At 37.9% G+C, this 21533-nt stretch overlaps 1 protein-coding gene across 5 annotated transcripts in view; it reads right to left on the bottom strand.

Moving 5' to 3' along the window:
- Nucleotides 1–21187, bottom strand: part of MLF1 (myeloid leukemia factor 1) — a 38366-nt gene extending 17179 nt beyond the window's left edge. For 4 of the 5 annotated variants that reach the window (XM_040480600.1, XM_040480603.1, XM_040480604.1 and 1 more), the window contains exon 1: nucleotides 21021–21187. In XM_040480600.1, coding sequence (XP_040336534.1) covers nucleotides 21021–21067 — 47 coding nt within the window. In that variant the 5' untranslated portion in view covers nucleotides 21068–21187. The remainder of the gene's footprint in view (nucleotides 1–21020) is intronic. The other variant, XM_040480601.1, reaches the window with a different exon arrangement.
- Nucleotides 21188–21533: the final 346 nt, after the last annotated feature.

Raw genomic sequence — 21533 nt, 5'->3', positions numbered from 1 at the left:
AAGCAGGCTCCACACTCAGCGTGGAGCCTGATGCAGGGCTGAATCCCACGACCCTGGATCATGACCTAAACCAAAATTAAGGGTCGGACGCTCAACTGAATAAACCACCCAGGCGCTCCTGCTAAGAACTCTTAATATCAGAAATCACCGCATAGTAAAAATATTTTCTAGTCTTAAGATAGCTGTTCTCAAACTTTGAAATTACCAAGCAGGTAATGAGGTTTGAAATGCAGATTTCTGTCCTCCCCCCCTCCCCCACAACATTCCAATCACATTTATTAGTTCTGGGTGTGATTTGTGGACATGCATCCCTGGTGATCATAACTCAAGCAGTCCTTTCACCAACCTTTGAGGAATAGTATCCTTTCTGTGTACACAGTACCCAAATTAATTAGAACCCAAGCCTGCTTTCTGAACCTGTTTCCATAGCTGTAAAATGAGGATAATATTGCACATCCCTGTTGCTGAGATTAAAGCATGTAATCTGAAGGCACAAAGTACAGTATCTAGTCCATATAATATGTTAAATGTTAATCTCTCTTACCTTCTCCTCTTATTAGCCCATGTATGAATGCTACTTCCTATAATTCTATTATTAATATTAAATACCTCTCATTGAGAAAAGATATGTATTTTATTTAAAAATACATATAGCAATAACCATGTTCCAGGCTGTTTTCTATTTGTATAAATATCAGTGTTCTTAATCTGATGTTATCCCAATCACCCCAAGTCCCATTCAAGAATGTAAAATTTTAGGGGTACCTGGGAGGCTCAGTCGGTTAAGTGTCTGACTTCGGCTCACAGTTTGTGAGTTCGAGCCCTGTGTCGGGCTCTGGGCTGACAGCTTGGAGCCTGGAGCCTGCTTTGGATTCTGTGTCTCCCTCTCTCTCTGCTTCTCCCCTGCTCATGCTCTCTCTTGCTCTCTCTCTCTCTCTCTCTCTCTCTCTCCCAAAAATAAACATTAAGGGGCGCCTGGGTGGCTCAGTCGGTTGAGCGTCCGACTTCGGCTCAGGTCATGATCTCACAGTCCGTGGGTTCGAGCCCTGCGTCGGGCTCTGTGCTGACCACTCAGAGCCTGGAGCCTGTTTCAGATTCTGTGTCTCCCTCTCTCTCTGCCCCTCCCCCACTTGCACTCTGTGTCTCTCTGCCTCAAAAATAAATAAACATTTAAAAAAAACATTTTTAAAAAGAATGTAAAATTTTATTGCCTTATTATAGTGGTTTCTTAACTTCATTTCAGTTTGAAAAGCACTGACCCACTGGTCACTTCCTTACTGCTCACTCTAGAAGTTAAGGCACATCACCACTGGAGTGCACTTTACCAAGGCAACCTTACTCTTCCCTGTAGTCTTTTGGAGCCCCCTAATAGTTTGTCCCCCTTTCAGACTTCCCCACCTTAGTTTCATCCTCCTGGGGTTACCCTTCCCACTTCTCATTCTAAACTCCAACCTTCTAATGTCATCATGAGGAAGCTCAAAAATTCTGTCTTCCTTCAGTAGTCTCAGGCAGAAAGAGCTTTCCTTTGAATTGTGCAGTATTTGTATACATAACCCTATCTCAAAGGAGCTCGGATTGAGTCATATTGTCACCTTGGAGGTTAAAAAAATAATAATAAAAACTTCAAATGCAAATGATTAGTAAACCACTCAACTGGATTATGCTTATGTTATAAAAGAGGTTTTCATTTTAATTCAGTTTTGTTTAGGTTTAATTTAAATATGAAATTTATCCATTTTAGTCATACTGTTTGATGAATTTTGAAAAATGCATTATAGTAACAACCACCACCACAAAGGTGTAGAACATTTCTACCCGCAATGTTCCATCCTGCTTCTTTGCAGATAATTAGCTCCCTCTAACCCTAGTTACCACTGACAAACTTAAAAAAAAAAAAAAGAAAAGATAAAGAAAGCCTATTTATTTATTTTGAAAGAGAGCAAGTGGAGTAGAGACAGAGAGAGAGAGACAGGAGAGAATCCCAAGCAGGTTCCTCATGGCCAGTGCAGAGCCCGATGTGGGGCTCGAACTCACAGACTGTGCTATCATGACCTGAGCTGAAATCAAGAATTGGATGCTTAACCTACTGAGTCACCCAGGCGCCCCACCACTGACAGGCTTTCTGTCACTATAGTTTCACCTTTTCCAGAATTTCATATAATGGAATCATACATTATGTTGTCTTTTGTGCCTAGCTTCTTTTACTTAGCATAATGCTTCTGTGATTCATCCACGTTGTTCCATTTATTCAGTTTTATTGCTAGGTACATTGTATGTATATGATTATGTCACAATGTAATAATAAACAGTTTCTAGTTTTTTGCTATTATAAATAAAGCTTCTATGAACATTCATGTACTGTTTTCTATGTATATATGGTTTCATTTCTCTTGTGTAAAATAACTAGCAATAGGATTTCAGAGTTGTGCGGTGATTGTTTAATTTTATAAAAAGCGTGAACTTAGAGTTCTAGTTGTGCTACATTCTTGCTTGATAATTGGTATTATCAGTCTTTTTGATTTTATTCATTTGAATGGTGGTGTAATAGTATCTCATTGGGGTTTTATTTTGTGTGTCATTCATATATCTTATTTGATAAAATGTGTTCAAATTTTTTCCCTATTTAAAAAAACCAGATTGTCTTATTGTTATAGACTTGTAACAGTTCTTTATATATTGTAGACATAAGACTTTTATCAGATGTTTGTCTTGTAAGTATGGCTTCCCAGTCTTGGACTTGCCTTTTCATTCTCTTAACATCAACTTATTCAGCCACATGGATCTTTGTTAGGTCTTCAGTTTCGCCAGACCTTTGCGTAGTAGTTTTATTTCTGACTTAGTTTTCTATCTGTGTCATCATCTTTGCATAACTAATTTCCATTCTCAAAACATTTTATATATTTCTATAAGCTGCTTTCAATTATTTTTAGAAGATGAGGCATAAGTACAATTTTTAAAATGAAGGGAAGAATTGAAACAGGCAGTTAGATAGAAGTAGACAATCTGAGGGAAGTATAGTTAAAAAAAGTAAACTGTGTTGATTATTTTAATGTACCTTCTGAATTTCCTGTCTAAAAGTTAAAAGGCTTATTTGTATTTTATATCTTCTAATATGAGAAATTTATTTTAGGTTTTCTTTAAAAAATTTTTGACATTATTGAACTTAATTTCAGTTAGGAATATTATAAACTTGATTATCTAGTCTCTGGTACACTAATGAACTCACTAATTTATATGTGTGGTAGGCAGCTTCTAAGATGGCCCCCAATGATCCCCTTCCTTTAAGTATGGGCTGGATTTACTGACTTGCCCCTAATAGAATGTGGATTCTGCTTGGGCACTGTATTAGCATGATGACTCATTCTGGGGCAAGCAGCTGCTATGCTGTGAGACAGCCCTGTGGACAGGCCTACCTGCATGAGCTTAGAAGCAGATTTTTAAGACGTCAACAACCACATTTAAGAACTCGGAAGTAAATTGTCTATCGGTCAAGCCTTGAAATGATGACAGCCTTGACTCACAACTTGATGCAGCCTCCTAAGAAGCCCTGAGTCAGAACCACCCAGCCCAGAACAGCCCAGAAAGCTGTTTCTGGATTTCTAACCAACAGAAATGATATAATAAATGTTTGTTGTTTTAAGCTACTAAATTATAACAGCAATAAATAATACCTATTACACCCCAAAGCACAGCATATAACACATCTAAAACTATCCTCATTCTAATTCTTCAATTTTGTTGGTTTTATCTAAAGACTAGGAGCAAAATGAATGCAAATCTATAAAAATAGTTTGTCTGTAGGTCTGTTTGGTATCATGAAAAAAATTTTTTTTATTTTCACCAAATTTTGAGACTATGTTTGGGATGGTATGAATTAAAATATAAGCTTCCACAAACCTCAGGAGGATGGGGTTTCTCGGACAGGTGGTCTTACTCTAGAGCAGTTGAAACAGACACAAGAAGCCCTTGAAATTGTTGATTAGAAGACACAAGTCTCATGTATTAAAGCACTTGAGCCAGAGAAAACCAACTCTGGTTTAAATGAATACCCTTTCTCCAATCAAAAGTCACTAAGGAAAAGCTTCAGAACTGCAGATATTGATTGCAATACAGATGCTTCTCTATGTAGCATGCACCCAGGTGAGTGGAGAATGGTAAACAACTCTCCCCAAAAATGGCACAGACCATCTGATATACAGAATGGTTCAAATTCAATAAACATTTATCATGTATACTGAGTGTCAAGGACAGAGGTTGATTACTGGTCTAGGGGAACATATAGTCTGACACAAAAATGAGACTTACATGTTTTAAAATTATAAAAGTTGGATATTATATTAGTTTAGTCAATGTAAGAAATTACCATACATTTAGTGATTTAAAACAAAAAATTTACTTTCTGACAGTTCTGGAGATCAGAAGCCCAGAATGGGTACCACTGGCCCAGAATCAAGGTGTTGACAGGGCTGCATTCTTTCTGCAGGCTCTAGGGGAAAATCTGTTTCTTTCCTGTCTCTTCAATCTTCTAGAAACTACCCATGTTCTCCGGCTTGTGGCCCTTCCTTCCATTTTCAAAGCCAGCAACAAAGCATCTTTAAATCTCTCTAACTCTTCTACATTCAAATAATGCTTGTGATTAAACTGAGCCCACCTGGGTAATAAAGGTTACTCTCTTAAGGTTACTGTAAGGTGATTAATAACCTTAATTTCATCTGTAATCTTAATTCCCCTTGTCACGTAAAATAACATATTTACAAATTCTGGGGACTAGGACATGGACGTCTTTGGAAGGAAGGGACGTGTTCTAAATACTTCAGATATAGTCCAAATATAGTCCTAAACTCACAGTATTTAAAACAATTTCCAACTGTTCCTCCTAGTCTGCATAAAATAGTCTCAGAAGATTAAAATGCTAGAAAATACAGCCTGTGATTAACCTGGCACTAGAATGCTGAATGGGATTCCTATGACTGATGATTAAGATAGTAACACAGAATATAAACCTAAATTATGACAAGTCAATAGAGATCTTGAAAGCATTAGCTCCTGAAGTACACTCCAATGGCAGCATTCTCTCGGCACTAAATGACCTAATTTGTAATTATTATTTCCTCTTAAAATTCAAGGTGACTTTTGATGTCCTTTCTCAAGACTACTAAATGATTACATGGGGCACCTGGGTGGCTCAGTTGGTTAAGCATCCTTCGGCTCAGGTCATGATCTCGCAGTTCGGGAGTGCGAGCCCTGTGTCGGGCTCTGTGCTGACAGCTCAGAGTCTGGAACCTGCTTGGGATTCTGTGTCTCCATCTCTCTGTCCCTTCCCCACTTGTGCTCTGTCTCTCTCAAAAACAAATAAACATTAAAAAAGATTTTAATAAAAGACTACTAAATGATCACAAAGTTAAAAAAAAAAGTAAATAAGAACAAAATCCATACTGATGAAAACTACTTTCTGTTCTTAACGTAGCAAAGTAAGTCATCTACTATACTTCCCCTCCCTACCCAACCCAACTCATGATACTCTTTGAGCTACTGTCTTCTTCCTTTTAGCACTTAAAATCTTCCAACAGTCATCTATACTTGTATCCTTTACTTCCTTGTAGCTTTATTTTTTTACAAATGCCTCTTTCCTTCCCTTCACTTTCACATTAAAACGCCAAGGACTCCCTCAACCTTCCTTCCAATTACTGAAACCCAAAGGTCATTCCGGTTCCTTGAATACTCAGCAGCATATCTAACTTTGGAGACTTGTTTGACAAATGTCTCCTTTAAATTCTCCTTTGAGTGAACATTTTCTTTCTCACCCTTGACAGAGCTTACAGAGAGTCAAACGTAACTAGTGTGTCAAGATGTTGACACGCTCAGCCTTGAAGCAGCTGGGTGGGACCCAAGCCTGCCAAAGCCACTGGCGCGGGTTACTTCCGGCTTCATCAGTCTTTCCTTCTTCTACCCCAAGGTGCTTTGTAAATATTTTCTAATTGTATATGACATTAAAATGTTGAAAAGTACCGTCTCCTAAAGACATATAGTCCCCGACTTATGATGGCTGGACTGACGATTTTTGGAATCACAATGGTGTGAGAATGCTATGCATTCAGTAGAAGCTGCCCTTCGAATTTTGATCCTTTCCCCGACTAGCAACACTTGGTACCATACTCTCTAGTGATGCTGAGCAGCAGCAGCAGCTTCAGCTCCCAGTCAGCCTTACAATCACGAAGGCAAACAACCTGTACACTGAGAACCATCATGTACTCATACAACCATTCCATTTTTCATTTTCAGTACAGGATTCAATAAATTACATGAGATATTCAACAGTTTATTGTAAAATAGGCTTTATATTAGTTGATTTTGCCCAACTGTAGGCTAATGCAAGTGTTCGGAGCACATTAAAATAGGGGAGGCTAAACTATGGTGTTCAGTGGGTTAGGTGTAGGAAATGTATTTTCAAATTACACTATTTTCAATTTACAGTGGGTTTATGAGGATGTAATTCCACTGTAAATTGAGGGAGAGCTGTACTTTCTCTAGGCTTTACCCTTTATCCATTCTTGTTTTTTTCTGGCTTCTGTGGGACTATTCCTTTTAACTTGAACATTCTTAAAAATCACGGGAGGTACTTGTTAAAATGCAGAGTCCTGAAACATACACCCAAGGATTTTTGATTTATTGTATCTGGGGCATGGCCCAATAACCTGCATTTAAGCAAGGATTTCTATTAACTCTAATTCAGACATTCCAAGAACCTCACATGAATAAACACTAATCTATCCTCTTCAACCATTTCATCAGGAACTTCTAAGTTCAATTTCTGCTTGTTTTTTTTTTTTAATTTTTTTTTTCAACGTTTATTTATTTTTGGGACAGAGAGAGACAGAGCATGAACGGGGGAGGGGCAGAGAGAGAGGGAGACACAGAATCGGAAACAGGCTCCAGGCTCCGAGCCATCTGCCCAGAGCCTGACGCGGGGCTCGAACTCACGGACCACGAGATCGTGACCTGGCTGAAGTCGGACGCTTAACTGACTGCGCCACCCAGGCGCCCCAATTTCTGCTTGTTTTGATACAAATGGTCTCCATTTATTTTACAAATATTTACTGAATACCTATGTAAAAGGCACTGTGCCAGGCAGTGGGGATAGAGAGCTGATCTTTGTAGGGCTAAAGCCAATTTTCAACTTCATATTGGCCAAGACATTGTAATACTTTCCAAAATACTCAGGAGTATAAATTACAAATAATGATAAAGTAATTATTGGACATTTGCCTATTTCTATCCTGGTAAGTCTTTAACCTAACATTTCCAACACTTTTTCCTTAGCCTTTCCCCCCCAACTTTTTCCTTTCTTCCTCTTTACGTCCCTGTTTCTATTAAAGGCACAGTCATTATTCTCCAAGTCGTCCAAACTCAAAACTTCAGGAATGGGCTGGATATTAGTTGGGTTTTTTATCTGTCCTGTGCGAGCTTCAAGAGATGAAAAGGGTGAACTCTGGTTCCATAGGAAGAATAAAGAAGATGGCAAGTGCCATCAATCTCCCTCTACCAAGAAAAGCTGAGGTTGGTTTGCTTCTTAATTATCATTACTTCTTGAATTTTACTATTTCTTCTCTGGATTCTAACATCTATTAATTTGACCACAGTAAATTTTTAGTAGTCATGTCTAGTTTCTTTCACACTCAAACAATGGGCATCTGGGCACACAAATCTGACCATTTCTCATCACTAGTTTGAGGATGTTGCTTCATTATCTTCCTTACTTAGTGTTAAGAGAAGTCTGATGACAATCTGGTTCTCATTCTTTCTAAGGGAGCTATACTCTCTGGAAGGTCTATGATTCTTTATATATTTTTTAATGTATCAAAATTACATTATTATTGGTCCAGGTATAGAATTTAAAAAATATATCCTGTCAACCCTCAAATTTCCCTTTTCAATATGTGTTCTAAGGATTTCAGTATTTTGTTAGTTTCAGAAATTGCTCTCAACATATTTCTTTGCATATTTGCCATTCTATCCATTCCTTCCTTGTAGAACCTTGAACCCTCTATGATTTTGTCCTGCATATTGGAAGAAATCCCTTGGCTCAGTTTCCCAGGTTACTAGTCTTTGTGAAAATTCTCCTTATCTCATTTTTTTTCATTTTAAGATCAAAAATTTAATTTCTGGTATCTCTGGTTATTTTTAAATGACTGCACTATCCTCTGACATATCTAAAGTTTTTCACATTCAATACATTTCAACCTCTTATCAACTGCCTTTCCATACTTCAGACACTAGAAAGCTTAAGGCTTGGGGTACCTAGGCGGCTCAGTTGGTTAAGTGTCCAACTCTTAGTTTTGGCTCAGGTCATGATCTCATGGTTTGTGAGTTTGAGCCCTGCATCGGGTTCTGTACTGACAGTGTGAAGCCTGCTTGGAATTCTCTCTCCCTCTCTCTCTGACCCCACCTTGCTCTCTCCTCTCTCTCAAAATAAATAAATAAAACATTATGTATATGAAAGCTTAAGACAATTTTGTGGACTCTACAGCAAAGTTTCTGGATTTAGGTTCTGCCACTTATGGGCCATTATCTGAGAACTGGAAGGTAGAAGTGCAAAAGAGTCTGTATGTACTATTCTCTTTTTTGGTAATCATGATCACAGAAGTACACAGTCTTTCCGTAGCAGTGTTAGCAGAACTCCAAGTGTCTGATCACTAGAGTTTATGAGTATTGGGGAACACGAAAGGGAAATCCATTTTGCTAGTATGGGTCCTAGCAGGGACACCATGGCTTTGCAGCCAGCAGCAGTAGCAGCAGCCTTCCAATTCAATAATTCCTAATGGGAGAATTGGCTATTACGCCCTTGGTGGTCTAGATCTGTGACTTGGCTTTAGGAGTCATTCTTGAAAGTTTAATCTAGAGTCTGTTTCTTAAGCCATCACAACGATTCTCTAAGCTGTTTAATGTCCTGTAATAAATTCTTCCTAAAGTTTCTTCCTAAAGTCACCAGAGTAAATTTGTTTTCTGCAACTGAACTAATGTAGGTAGGAAGGTTTACTTTCGTCAGCTTTAATCCCATTCCAGTACTTCTAAGTAGTATTGACTATTCAAACTATTTTATCTTTTTTTTTTTTTTTTTTTTTTTTTTTTTTTTTTTTACAATTTTTTTTTTTTTTGGGGACAGAGAGAGACAGAGCATGAACGGGGGAGGGGCAGAGAGAGAGGGAGACACAGAATCGGAAACAGGCTCCAGGCTCTGAGCCATCAGCCCAGAGCCCGACGCGGGGCTCGAACTCACGGACCGTGAGATCGTGACCTGGCTGAAGTCGGACGCTTAACCGACTGCGCCACCCAGGCGCCCCTCATTTTTCTTTTAAGTACTCTTCACTATCTTCTTTTCTACTTTCTTTCCCTCAAAAAGAAGGCATAGGTTACCATTATTGAGAGTCAAAGGAGACATTTTTTAAAAATTCATGCAAAAAAGTCTTGTTATTTGTGAAAGCCTTCTTTATAAGTAGACTATTGGAAACAAAATAACATACAGAAAATATTGCTTGTCTTTTCCACTAGATTAAAAGCTTCTTGAGGAAAAGGAACAGATCTCTCTTGTTCACTCCATGTCCAAAATTACCTAGCCCACAGAGGTTTCTTTACTGATGGAACAATAATGAAAAACGGATAGGAAAAAAGTCATTAAAAAACTTTTCAGCACTTCTAAAAAGAATTTAAATGGAATATTATGCTACCTTTAAAAGAGCAAGGCAGATGTTTATGTGCTGACATGGAAGGATTAGCAAGATATACAGTATACCTCCATTAGCAAGATATGTAGTATACCTCCATTTGTACAAGAAGTTCATGTATATATGCTTATAAATATATAGCATATAGCCCTGGGAAGCAATGCAGCCAACTGGTTACAGTGGTTGCATGCAGGGAGGGTAACAAAGGACCAGAGGTGAGAGGGAGTCCTTTTTTTTCCTGGTCTCAATAAGCCATGTTATTGAAGGACAACACATACGGAAAAGTGCACATATCATAAACATAAAATTTACTGAGCTTTTTCCCCATCTTAACCATTTTTAAACACAAAGTTTAGTGTTAAGTATATTCACATCATTGTGAGGAGGGAGTCTCTTGTCCATGTATTCTATACATTTTGAGTTTTTGCCATAAGCATGTATTACATATTCCAAAAACACCTTTTTGAAAATGTAAAGCACCTAGATACTTTTTTTTTTTTTTTACTTTTTTTTTCAACGTTTATTTATTTTTGGGACAGAGAGAGACAGAGCATGAACGGGGGAGGGGCAGAGAGAGAGGGAGACACAGAATGGGAAACAGGCTCCAGGCTTCGAGCCATCAGCCCAGAGCCTGACGCGGGGCTCGAACTCCCGGACTGCGAGATCGTGACCTGGCTGAAGTCGGACGCTCAACCGACTGCGCCACCCAGGCGCCCCAAGCACCTAGATACTTTATAAAATAAGGTATTAATTACCAAATGTTGGATGTTACTGAATTTTAAGATTTAAAAAGTTTTAAAAAGTTTTAAAAAGTCTTATAGTGCATACGTAAATATGGAAAATTGATATGAGAAAAGACTTCTGTAATTCCAAATCAAATGAAAATGTTCACTCCAGGCTGTATAAATGCGTTTTTCTTTCTTAATAGTACTAAAGCTCATCTCTTGGCAAATCCCACTAAAATGCTGTAAAATAAAGTATGCCAATTTATCTTATTCTGTGAAAACCCTAAAGTTATTAACTTGCCAAAGTTATTAACTTGTCAAAGTTTATGGTGAGATGCTGTTAAATTTTGTTTAATAAATTAATATTTCCCAGATGTTATTAATTAGGCATTAGTCTTAAAAATATGCTAAGGCAGAAACTGTACTCCAAAACAATATGTAGTTGTGAGGCCTTTTTGCTTTAATTAAACTTGGGACATAATTCCGGAAAATGAATGTAGAAATTTATTACACAGAATGTTGTGAATGATTGATTCTACCATATCTGGTGCAAAGGTGAGTGCTTTTAACTTATCTAAAGGATTTTTTTTACTGTGCTTAAGTAAATTAGATCACTGCTTTGCAGTTCAGAAACACAACATCTAAGCAGTGAAGTTTTACTAAAAATAAAGAACAAGGTGTCAATAATCCCATCAATCACAATTTAATCTTCTCAGAAAGCAGTGCCATTGCCCAGGTACACTTGATAATATTACAAAATATTAAAAAATAAAAAGATGAGGAGTGCCTGGCTGGCTCAGTCAGTAGAGTGTGTGGCTCTTGATCTTGGGGTTAAGTTTGAGCCCCATGCTGGGTATGGGTAGAAATTACTTAAAATCTTAAAAATAAGAAGTAATAAATATTGTCTACATGAACCTACAGGGAGGCTATATATGAGAGTATTTCCAGACTGTTTTATTCTACAGATCTGTTTATTCTTGCCCAATATCAAATGAGTAAAGAGACGGTTAAACAGAAAAATATAGCAGAAAAATAGCAGATCCTCTACATACCTTACCAACATGATAATTTCCAACCATCTCTGCATTAGGACCACTGCTGGTCTAGATGATTGATAACCACTTTACAAAACATGTTTCACAAATCCATATTCTAAAAAATTGTAACATGTTAGTATTCTTACTTCTCCATTTACTCTCCTGCCATAACTCTCTTATCCTTTACATACTGATCCACTTGGTAACACTGCTCTATTTTCCAGCCTCTTCCTTCCTCACTGACAAATTTTATGCAAAGTCCTAAAAGAAAGTGTTTTTTCCAGTGTGTGCAGGTTAAGGATACTCTTACTGAAACAGAATACAAAAATTTTTTACAGGAAAATTAAACTATTCTTAACCAAATTAGTAAATGAATCGCTCAGGATGAATAGTCATTTTAGATAAATGATAGGTAGTAACTTAAAAAACACAGTTGTACCAAATTCACTCAGAAAGTAAAATAAAATGAAGACCCCAGACATTAGCTTTATTTAGATAGTATACATATTTCATCCTTTCCAACTAAAAACACACTAACATAATAAGAAACAAAGAAGTAAAGATATCATACATACAATGCAGAAAAATATCATAAATAAGGTCATTTTTCCATGAATTCTTGTGGCATTTTTAGTTTGGAATTTCTGTCTTATTGATAAAAGTGATAGGCACAGAAAATTAAAGAGACTACCATTCCTAAATTTTCCACCTGTTAAGGATTTCAGAATCACTATTTTAACAGTATAGGCAACTAGCATTATAAGGAAGTTGTAACAATTTAAAAATTAAATAGATCAATTGTACACAATGAGCACTTTAGGTTTTAACACAATGGAGAGCAGAAAGGGAGTTGTTTTATGCTTCAAAAAAACAAGATATGCAGATCAAGTTAAGTTCATAATTAAGGAATCAGAATTTGGTGTCTGGATCTTCCACTTTTTACTTAAAAGAACAGAGTTTCAAGTAGTTTTTTTTTTTTAAACATTTATTTATTTTTGAGAGACACAGAGAGCAAGTGGGGGAGGGGCAGAGAAAGAGGGAGACATAGAATCCGAAGCAGGCTCCAGGCTCCCAGCTGCCAGCACATAGCCCAACACAGGGCTCGAACTCATGAGCCGTGAGATCATGACCTGAGTCAAAGTCAGCCGCTTAACAGACTGAGCCACCCAGGTGCCCCAAGTTTCAAGTAGTTCTAAGACCCATAAATGAGTTGTCTAAGAAACGATTTTCTAATTCTTAGCTCAAAAACTAGGTTATTCCGAAATATTTCATATCTAGATGATACTTAATGTCAAATGATACCAAGTAATTGAAATTCTTTTAATTTTATTACATGTGATATGGTACTGTGTTTATGTTAGATGATCATATTTTTCAGAAATGTATTTGGAAATACATAGGGGTTAGATGACAAGAAATCTGAATTTGCTTTACAATACATTAGAGACACCAGCAGCAATAGAGACAGATAAAGCAGGTATAAATTTTGAAATTCTGGGTGACAAATACACAGAATTGCTTTTTAAGTTTTTTTAAGTTTATTTATTTTAAGAGAGAGGGTGAGCAGGAGAGGGGCAGAGAGAGACAGAGAGAGAGAGAGAGAGAGAGAGAGAGAGAGAGAGAGAGAGGGAGAGAGAATCCCAAGCAGGCTCCACACTGTCAGCACAAAGCCCATCTTGGGGCTCAATCCCATGAGCTGTGCATAATCATGACCTGAGCAGAAAATCAAGAGTCAGATGCTTAACTGACTGAGTCACCCAGGTGCCCCAATACACAGTATTGTTATACTTCTGTAGTATGTGTTTGAAAATTTTCATTAAAAAAAATCTTAGAAGAACAAAAAGAAAAAGAACTATGTGGAGTTAAAGGATTTCACACTACCTGATATTTTAAAGTGGATGATCCAAAAGACAGTCCTTTTGCTTAGAGCTCTATATTCACTGGATATTTACAGCTTAGAACATGGGTACAAGTGTAGATATTAAAATATTCATTCTTATTAATATGCAGTCACTTGAGAAAACCTTTCTCAGTCAACTTTCCCTTTAGATATGTGGATGAGCTTGAACTGCAATGAAGAAAAATACTTCAGGGGTGCCTGGCTGGCTCAGTTGGTTAAGAGTCCAACACTTGATTTTGGCTCAGGTCATGAGCTTGTGGTTCGCGGGACTGAGCCCGCCATGGGGCTTTTTGAAGACAGCACGGAGCTCTTTGCAGACAGCACGGAGCCTGCTTGGGATTCTCTCTCCCTCTCTGCCCCTCTCCCACTCACATGAGCACACACTCTCTCAAAATAACCTTAAAAAAAAGAAAAATACTTCAGAGAATACTAGATTTTGTTCTATGAATAAGTGAGTATTTAACAGCTATTATTTTCCTATAGAAACATAAAATTTAGTAAGATTTATTATTCTGATTGCATTATAATTGGGCTACAAATTCAATAACTAAATGTGGCTCATTTAATATGTTGTCCATATCTCTTTATTTAAATAAAGTAGATATATTTATATATAGAACAACTGTTAAAAACGTCTTTGTTTTTTGAGTGACATGAACAAAAGGCTGCCTGTTGGAAAAAGCATTAAGACAAAATTGGGCTCACAGTCTGGCTTTTGCACCTGTCCGAACCATTCAGGAAGAAATCTGGATGGGCCCTCCCTGAAGTGAGTTCAATTCTTGTCTACCCAGAACAGCAGCTGCTCAGAGAGAAGACTAAAAGTTCTCTTGTTCAACCTTAAATTCTTTTTTATTAAAGCCAAAATCTCTTGTGGTAGCAAGGAGCTATTTTATGATTTTAAAAATTAACCTAATGCAGAGTTTGTTTTCTCAGGTGAGAAGTCAATTGCTTTTATATTTTTCTACCTATTCATATTATTCTCTTGAAAGCTGATGTTTCATTCTAGGAAAATAAATTGGAAATATGATGAAGCCTTATAAAGTTCATATATCACAAACCGGTCATTTCATACACATAAACTAGTTTAAAGTAATGATTTGAAACGTGGTCAAAGATTTATACGAAGGGGCACCTGGGTGGCTCAGTCAGTTGAGCATCCAACTCTTGATTTCAGCTCAGGTCATGATCCCAGAGTCATGGGATCGAGCCCCATGTCGGGCTCCATGTTGAGTGCAGAGCATGCTTGAAATTCTCTCTGTTTCTTTCTCTTTCTCTCTCTCCCTCCACCCCCTCCCCAACTTGCACTCTCTCTAAAATAAAATTTTAAAAATATTCTTTGTCCATCCACAGGATGCAATACTTGCAGACACTAAATTCACGCTTTAAAGAATATCTAAAGACTAGGAAAATGATTGTGGTATATGTTGAGGAAAAGAGTGTATTTATGACCATAAAGCTTTGTTCTAATATTGGAAAATATTTTTCACATATGGAAAATGGAAATGAAATGCACCAAAATGATAGTAGCTAAAATCTTGGTTGCATGATTTCCTTTACCAAACTTCCTATAGTTTTCAGATTTTCCATGAGAATGCATTTTCATTTAAATAAGAAAAAATTTACTTATGCTATTATGAGGGCCATACTACCTCTTTTAAGATTGCTAACACAAACCACAACCAAACAGGATGATGTTTGGCACCAAATGTACTTTTTCTACTTCATATTATTTATCTATCACAAGCTAGGAAACATAAATTTTTGCCCCCTGACCAAAATTAACTTAAGTCAGACTGGGAATAATTTCTTTTTTTTTTTAGATTGGGAATAATTTCAACATAAAAGGCTTTTTTTTTAAATGTTTATTTATTTTTGACAGAGAGAGAGAGAGAGAGAGAGAGAGACAGAGCATGAGCAGGGGAGGGGCAGAGAGAGAGGGAGACACAGAATCTGAAGCAGGCTCCAGGCTCTGAGCTGTCAGCACAGAGCCTGATGTGGGGCTTGAACTCACAGACCGCAAGATCATGACCTGAGCCGAAGTTGGAAGCTCGACTGACTGGGCCACCTAGGTGCCCCAAAAGGCTTTTTTTTTTAATGGATAATATGTTTTACTTCAAAATAAGTTCCTGTTTTTAAGACTCTCTGTCTCTCTCTCTCTCTCTCTCTCTCTCTGTCTCAGGAATATATATATATATATATATATGTGTATATATATATATGTGTATATATATATATGTGTGTATATGTATATATATATATATGTGTGTATATGTATATATATATATGGCCAGTTACAATTTCATTTGGCCCATACAATAATATAGTAAAAAGGAATATATTTTTCTTTAAACATATGGGTCTCAGATAATTGACATGGCAGTTCCATTCATCAAGGGAATGCCTTCCTTCCACTATACACAGTGATGGTAAAAAAGTTATTAGCAGATTGTTACTGCTCTCTTGATAACAAAGAAATGTTCCCTAGTTCCAATGAGGTATACAGGTCCATAAAGAAAATCCAAAAGTGATCCAAGGTTTAACACTAGAAATAATGCATATTACACTCAAAAGAGAATCTTGAGGGTATGGGCCATGACTTCTACAAATTTATAATACAGTCCACAGCATTAGGCATATAATAGAAACCTAAGAAATATTTGAAGAATGAGTTACATTTCCATAGGCAAGTCTTTATTTCCCCACTGTTTAGAAGCACAGTTTAAAATGGTGATGTGGCAGAAGCCTTTGATGTTAAAAGGGTTGTAGGAATGACTATGGCCTCTCCCATCCTTTAAGTACTCCCCTACTTCTGTGTGGATTTTTACAATGTTTACTGATAAAACTAAGCATTATGATATGATTAGATGCTACCAAATGCCATTTCTTGACCCAGCAACTATGTCATATCATGTTATGCTCCTTAGCTCCTAATTCAATGGTTTGTACCTAATGAACCACAGAATGCCCCAAAAGTCTACTTTAGAAATTCTTTCAGTTCAAGGCTCATAGTGTCTCATTCCATCAAATATGATCTTAAAATCTGTGAAGTTGATTTATAATATCTATATTAAATATCTATATTAAAATATTTCTGAGAACAAACTTTTAGGTGCTAAAAATCACAATAGCTGTTAGGTCTTAACATAAAATGGGATCCTGAAAATCCAAACCTTAACCCAAACATTCATTGTTCACAAAAGCTTATTTAGAAAGGTGCTTTTGTTTTATTGCCTGTTTTATGACAATATTCTTATTCAAGAGAATATCAGTCAATGAAATGTCCATGGAATGTATTCACTTTCAACCCAGTGACTAAGTCAAAGCCAGGGTTGGGCTGCCTGGGTGGCTCAGTTGGTTAAGCAGCCAACTCTTGATTTCAGCTTAGGTAATGATCTCACAGTTCGTGAGTTTGAGCACCATGTCAGACTCCATGCTGACAGTGTGGAACCTGCTTAGGAATCTCTCTCTCCCTTCCTCTCTGCCCCTCCCTTGCTCAGGCATGCTTACTCTCTCTCAAAAATAAATAAACATTTAAAAAAAAAAGTCAAAGCCTTCAACTTCCTTCAACTACCTCCAAAGAGCAAAATAATATTTTTTTTATTTAAAGAGATTATAGATATGTAAGTTTTAGCTCTTACTGAGAGCAAAGAGATGGGAAAAAGTAACATCCTATGAAAATATGTAGGGGTTCTTTGACCAAAGACTGGTCATAACACATATGGTACCCTAAAGGAAAGGCTAACTATTTATTTATTATTATTATTTATGTTTATTTATTTTTGAGAGACAGACAGAGAGAGACAGAGCATGATTGGAGGGGGTGGGGAGGCAGAGAAAGAGGGAGACACAGAATCCGAAGCAGGATCCAGGCTCCAAGCTGTCAGCACAGAGCACGACGTGGGGCTCGAACTCATGAACCGTGAGATCATGACATGAACCAAAGTCGGATGCTCAATCGACTGGGCCACCAAGGCTCCCTGAAAGGCTAACATTTACAATTAAAACTAAGGCCAATAGATTTGCCAACTTGTTTCTGAGCCTTTAATATCTAACGGCTGATATGTGGTAACATAGCTGTTCTTTGTAGACTTGCATGATCAGAATTTCCTTCTGTAGTTCAGAAGATTCAAAGTTCATGTTTCTGCACAAAGTAGACCTATATACCAGATATGTGTAAACTTCTGTACTAAATAATCAATGCTTTTAGGATACAGTATAGATGCCAGAACCCTTTTAACCTCAAATTAATTTTCCTGTCCATACATACGCATTTCTATTTCTTATTAAGCAAACATAAGTGAGAAGGGAAAGTGATATTCTTGAAAGCAAACTGCATGCCAGAAATGCCAGTTTTCAGCTTTTATGTTCTGACCCAAATTACAAGTATTATTCAGTTAAGAAGGAACAGCAATTTTCACTGAATTTCAGTTTTGCAACATCAGATATTCCCCCCCAAAAGGTTCCAAACATATAATAAAACACTAACCTTCAACATATCACTTTTAAAGTTTCTTTCTAATTTTCTCATGAAACATTTAAGACACACCATTTTTAGTAAACAGTGAAAATGAACATATTTGGAGGCACCTGGGTGGCTCAGTCAGTTAAGCGTCTGACTCTTGATTTCAGCTTAGGCCATGATCTTAAGATCATGAGATCAAGCCCTGAGTCAGGCTCCACGCTGGGCATGGAGCCTGCTTAAGATTCTCTCTCTATCCCCACTCTCTCTTGCACTCTCTCTAAAAAATTAAAAAAATTAAAATGAACATATTTGAATCAAGACTATAGATTTTAATTGTTTTTTTTAACCCAAATCTTTTAAACATTTGACAATTTGATTACAGTATTTTACCAGTCTCAACTTATTTAATAATTCTAATTTTATATCCAAAAAGTATTTTTTGTTTGCCCACTTTTGAATAATTAGTAAATTAGACTGTGCGCTTATATTGGTATCTTTGAACTGAACTAATGGTTATTTAGACAATGGTAGTGTTCAAAGTAGGGAGTGTCAACATCAACAACAGCATATATGTTGAATGCAAATACTTTCAGCAATCAACTAAATACCAGATTAACTTTAAAACAGTGTAAAAGGGGCGCCTGGGTGGTGCAGTCGGTTAAGCGTCCGACTTCAGCCAGGTCACGATCTCGCGGTCCGTGAGTTCGAGCCCCGCGTCAGACTCTGGGCTGATGGCTCAGAGCCTGGAGCCTGTTTCGGATTCTGTGTCTCCCTCTCTCTCTGCCCCTCCCCCGTTCATGCTCTGTCTCTCTCTGTCCCAAAAATAAATAAATGTTGAAAAAAAAATTAAAAAAAAAAAAACCAGTGTAAAAGGACACCAGATTATCATTAAACAATATTTACTTTTGTAGTACATGTAGACATACTTTCTACATGTCAGACATTAAATTAGCAACAAAGGACCCCAATGACACATAATGTTAGTAATAGGGCTAATATTTGTACAAAAGATGGTGGGCATAGAACCTTTCCGTGTTCTTTAAGGTCAGTGGATGATTTGATAAGGAGTCTGCCATCTTTATGAATTCCTTATGTTTGACTTATATTGAGTAATGGATATTCATTTTGTTTGGGGTTGGGGTCAAGGGGATGTGTCAAATGACAGATTACTGGAAATAAATAGGAACTCACATTCTCTTTCTTCTTTACTCCCCTACCCACCCAATTATGTTTACTCTTTATATAGTTAAATGTAGAGCAACGAAATTATAAGCATGCATCTATTTTATAAAGTTAATTACAATAGTTTTATCCTCAATTTATATGAAACGGCTGCCTGCATTTGAAAAAGTCTATGGAGAGTTATAACTGATGGTCCTTTCCATCCTAAGCATGGAGAAGAGTGTTCTTTGATGTATGCCTACTATTTGTGATCTGTTACTATTTCTGACCCTGACTCTTGGGTTCATTGCTTTTGCTCAGACAGTTACCCAAGAGTTTAAATTACACTTTTGCGAGACGTTTTAAAGAAGGTACTAATTATACACTCATGGTTTAGTTAAGGCCATTGCTCTTTTTGATATAATCAAGGACATAATACAACTCAAAAGTTGTCTACCATAATCTTCTTAACTGTTACCCATTGTACTGCTGTCACAATTACTTAGGAACCATTTCAACAGCTCAACTAATCTATGGATATATTTAGTCCCTATTCTCAGAGGCTTTTACAAGAGCAAATCATAATATAGCACAAAATTTAAAATTTGTTAAAATGACATTAATTGTAGATGTCCCAACAGCTCCCAAACAAGTTAACTACAACAGCACAATTAATTTGCCTGAATCCATACACTCCTTAATTTTAATGAATAATCTTTAGAATAAAATATTAATCATTATATTTTTCTATGTTAATCATTTCATCTTTTTTACCATTAATTATCCTTTCAATTATTATTTGTATGTTATTTGGTTTAAAATATTACTAACACATTTAAGCCACCATGATATTTTTTTTTTTAAAAAACAATGAAACAATCTATGTGGTAAACTGTCAACATTTTAAACTTCTTAAAAAATGTCTCCAAGTTGCATAAAGAATTTAATTGATTAAAATAAATTAGGACACCAAGTCAAAATTCAAACTGGCAAAACATTTGGGCAAAAAAGTATCACAAATCATCCTGTCTTGGGAATTCAACTAGATTGTACTACTTTTATATAATCGCCAAAGGAAGAACTAACAAAACCCACAGGCAACCTACCCACCCCCAAGGAAACTACATTATAATGAAGTAACTAAGTTCTGGATGCCTTCTTCCTAAGGCATCACGTTAATTCGCTTGGGACTGTCCACAGGGCTGATGCTTGTTGACCTGCGGTGTTAAATGCACCCTCTGCTTCCCTGTCCTATTTGCACTTTGACAGAAAAAGGAGTCCCTTTACAAACAAGGCTAGCTTTGTGACAAAGCAAGCAGAAACAAACCAAACAGTGAACATGGCAACTTCCAACCACTCCGTGGTGAGGGACAGCATAACTCTCCAACTTTCTTGTGCTCTCATAAGCACATACTATGAAAAATGCTATTTTAAAAATGTTTCCCTTTACAAACAATTGTCATCTTGTAAGACATTCCCTGCCCCTCATTTGGGATCGAAACAGGTGTGAAAAGGGTCCTCTAAGCATAATTCTCACCAGAAATTCCACCTAAACGGCAGTTACCGTCACCTGCAAAGCTCTGCGGCTGCCAAGGCGGACCTCTGAACGCGGGAACTCGCTCGGGCACCCGAAGTCCAGTGCCAGGGGCCGGCTCGCAGCTCTCCCCACCTCACGCCCCCAAATCCTTGTCTCTCCTCCCTCGCACGTCCCCAAGTCCTCTCCCTCCCCACGGCCCCCCAATCTTCTCCCCCCACACACCCCCAACTCTTCCTCTCTCCCCCCCCAACCCCCCCAATTCTTCTCTCCCCAATCTCCCACACCCCTAAATTCTCTTCTCCCTTCCCTCTCACGCCCTCGAGTCCTTTTCTTCTCCAGACCGCCTCCCGGAGTTACTTAAATTCCCTCTCCTCCTCTTCAGAGTTTTAACTCGCTCTTGTCCCTTAAAATAGCTCCCTTCAAGATCCCTGAATTCCCGCGCAACCGTGGGCTCCCGCCCCTCCCTCCCCACTCACGAGAAGAAGGGATCATCCTCAAAGCTGCTGCTCAGCATCCCGAACATCCTGGCTCCGTCACGGGCGGCGGCGGACGCGGACAGATTGGAAAAGGATGTAACTCGCCGCGGCCGCGACCCGAGCCAGCCTTCCCCCCTCAGTCAACGCTTCTCTCCCGGCTGCGAAGGCGGTGCCCGCCGGGAAAGGCGGTGCATGAAGCCGAGCTGCTTTCCCATTGGGTGCTGTTATCTGGACGTCACCAAGACGAGGCGTGGAACGGTGCGCCGTTGCCATGGCAACTGTAGTCAACATAGTGGAGGCGAGAGGTTTGGCTTCCCTCCAGTCAGGCAGCCCTTCATGAAGACTCCTGAGGGACGAGATAGCTTGTTTCTTGGAACAAGGAACACAAAAATTAGACCACTCTCTGTGTGACCTTGGGCAAGTCGTCCTCGGCATTTGGGCTGGATGGCTTCCAAAGATCCATTCACTTGCATTTTGTGAGCCACAGGAGTCATATGCAAAAACACTGTGGTA

Source organism: Herpailurus yagouaroundi, unplaced genomic scaffold, assembly GCF_014898765.1.
Source record: "Herpailurus yagouaroundi ecotype Mexico unplaced genomic scaffold, PumYag 159, whole genome shotgun sequence".
NCBI lineage: Eukaryota > Metazoa > Chordata > Mammalia > Carnivora > Felidae > Herpailurus > Herpailurus yagouaroundi.
Note: the sequence above shows the minus strand (reverse complement) of the source record. Positions and strands in the feature narration are given on the sequence as shown.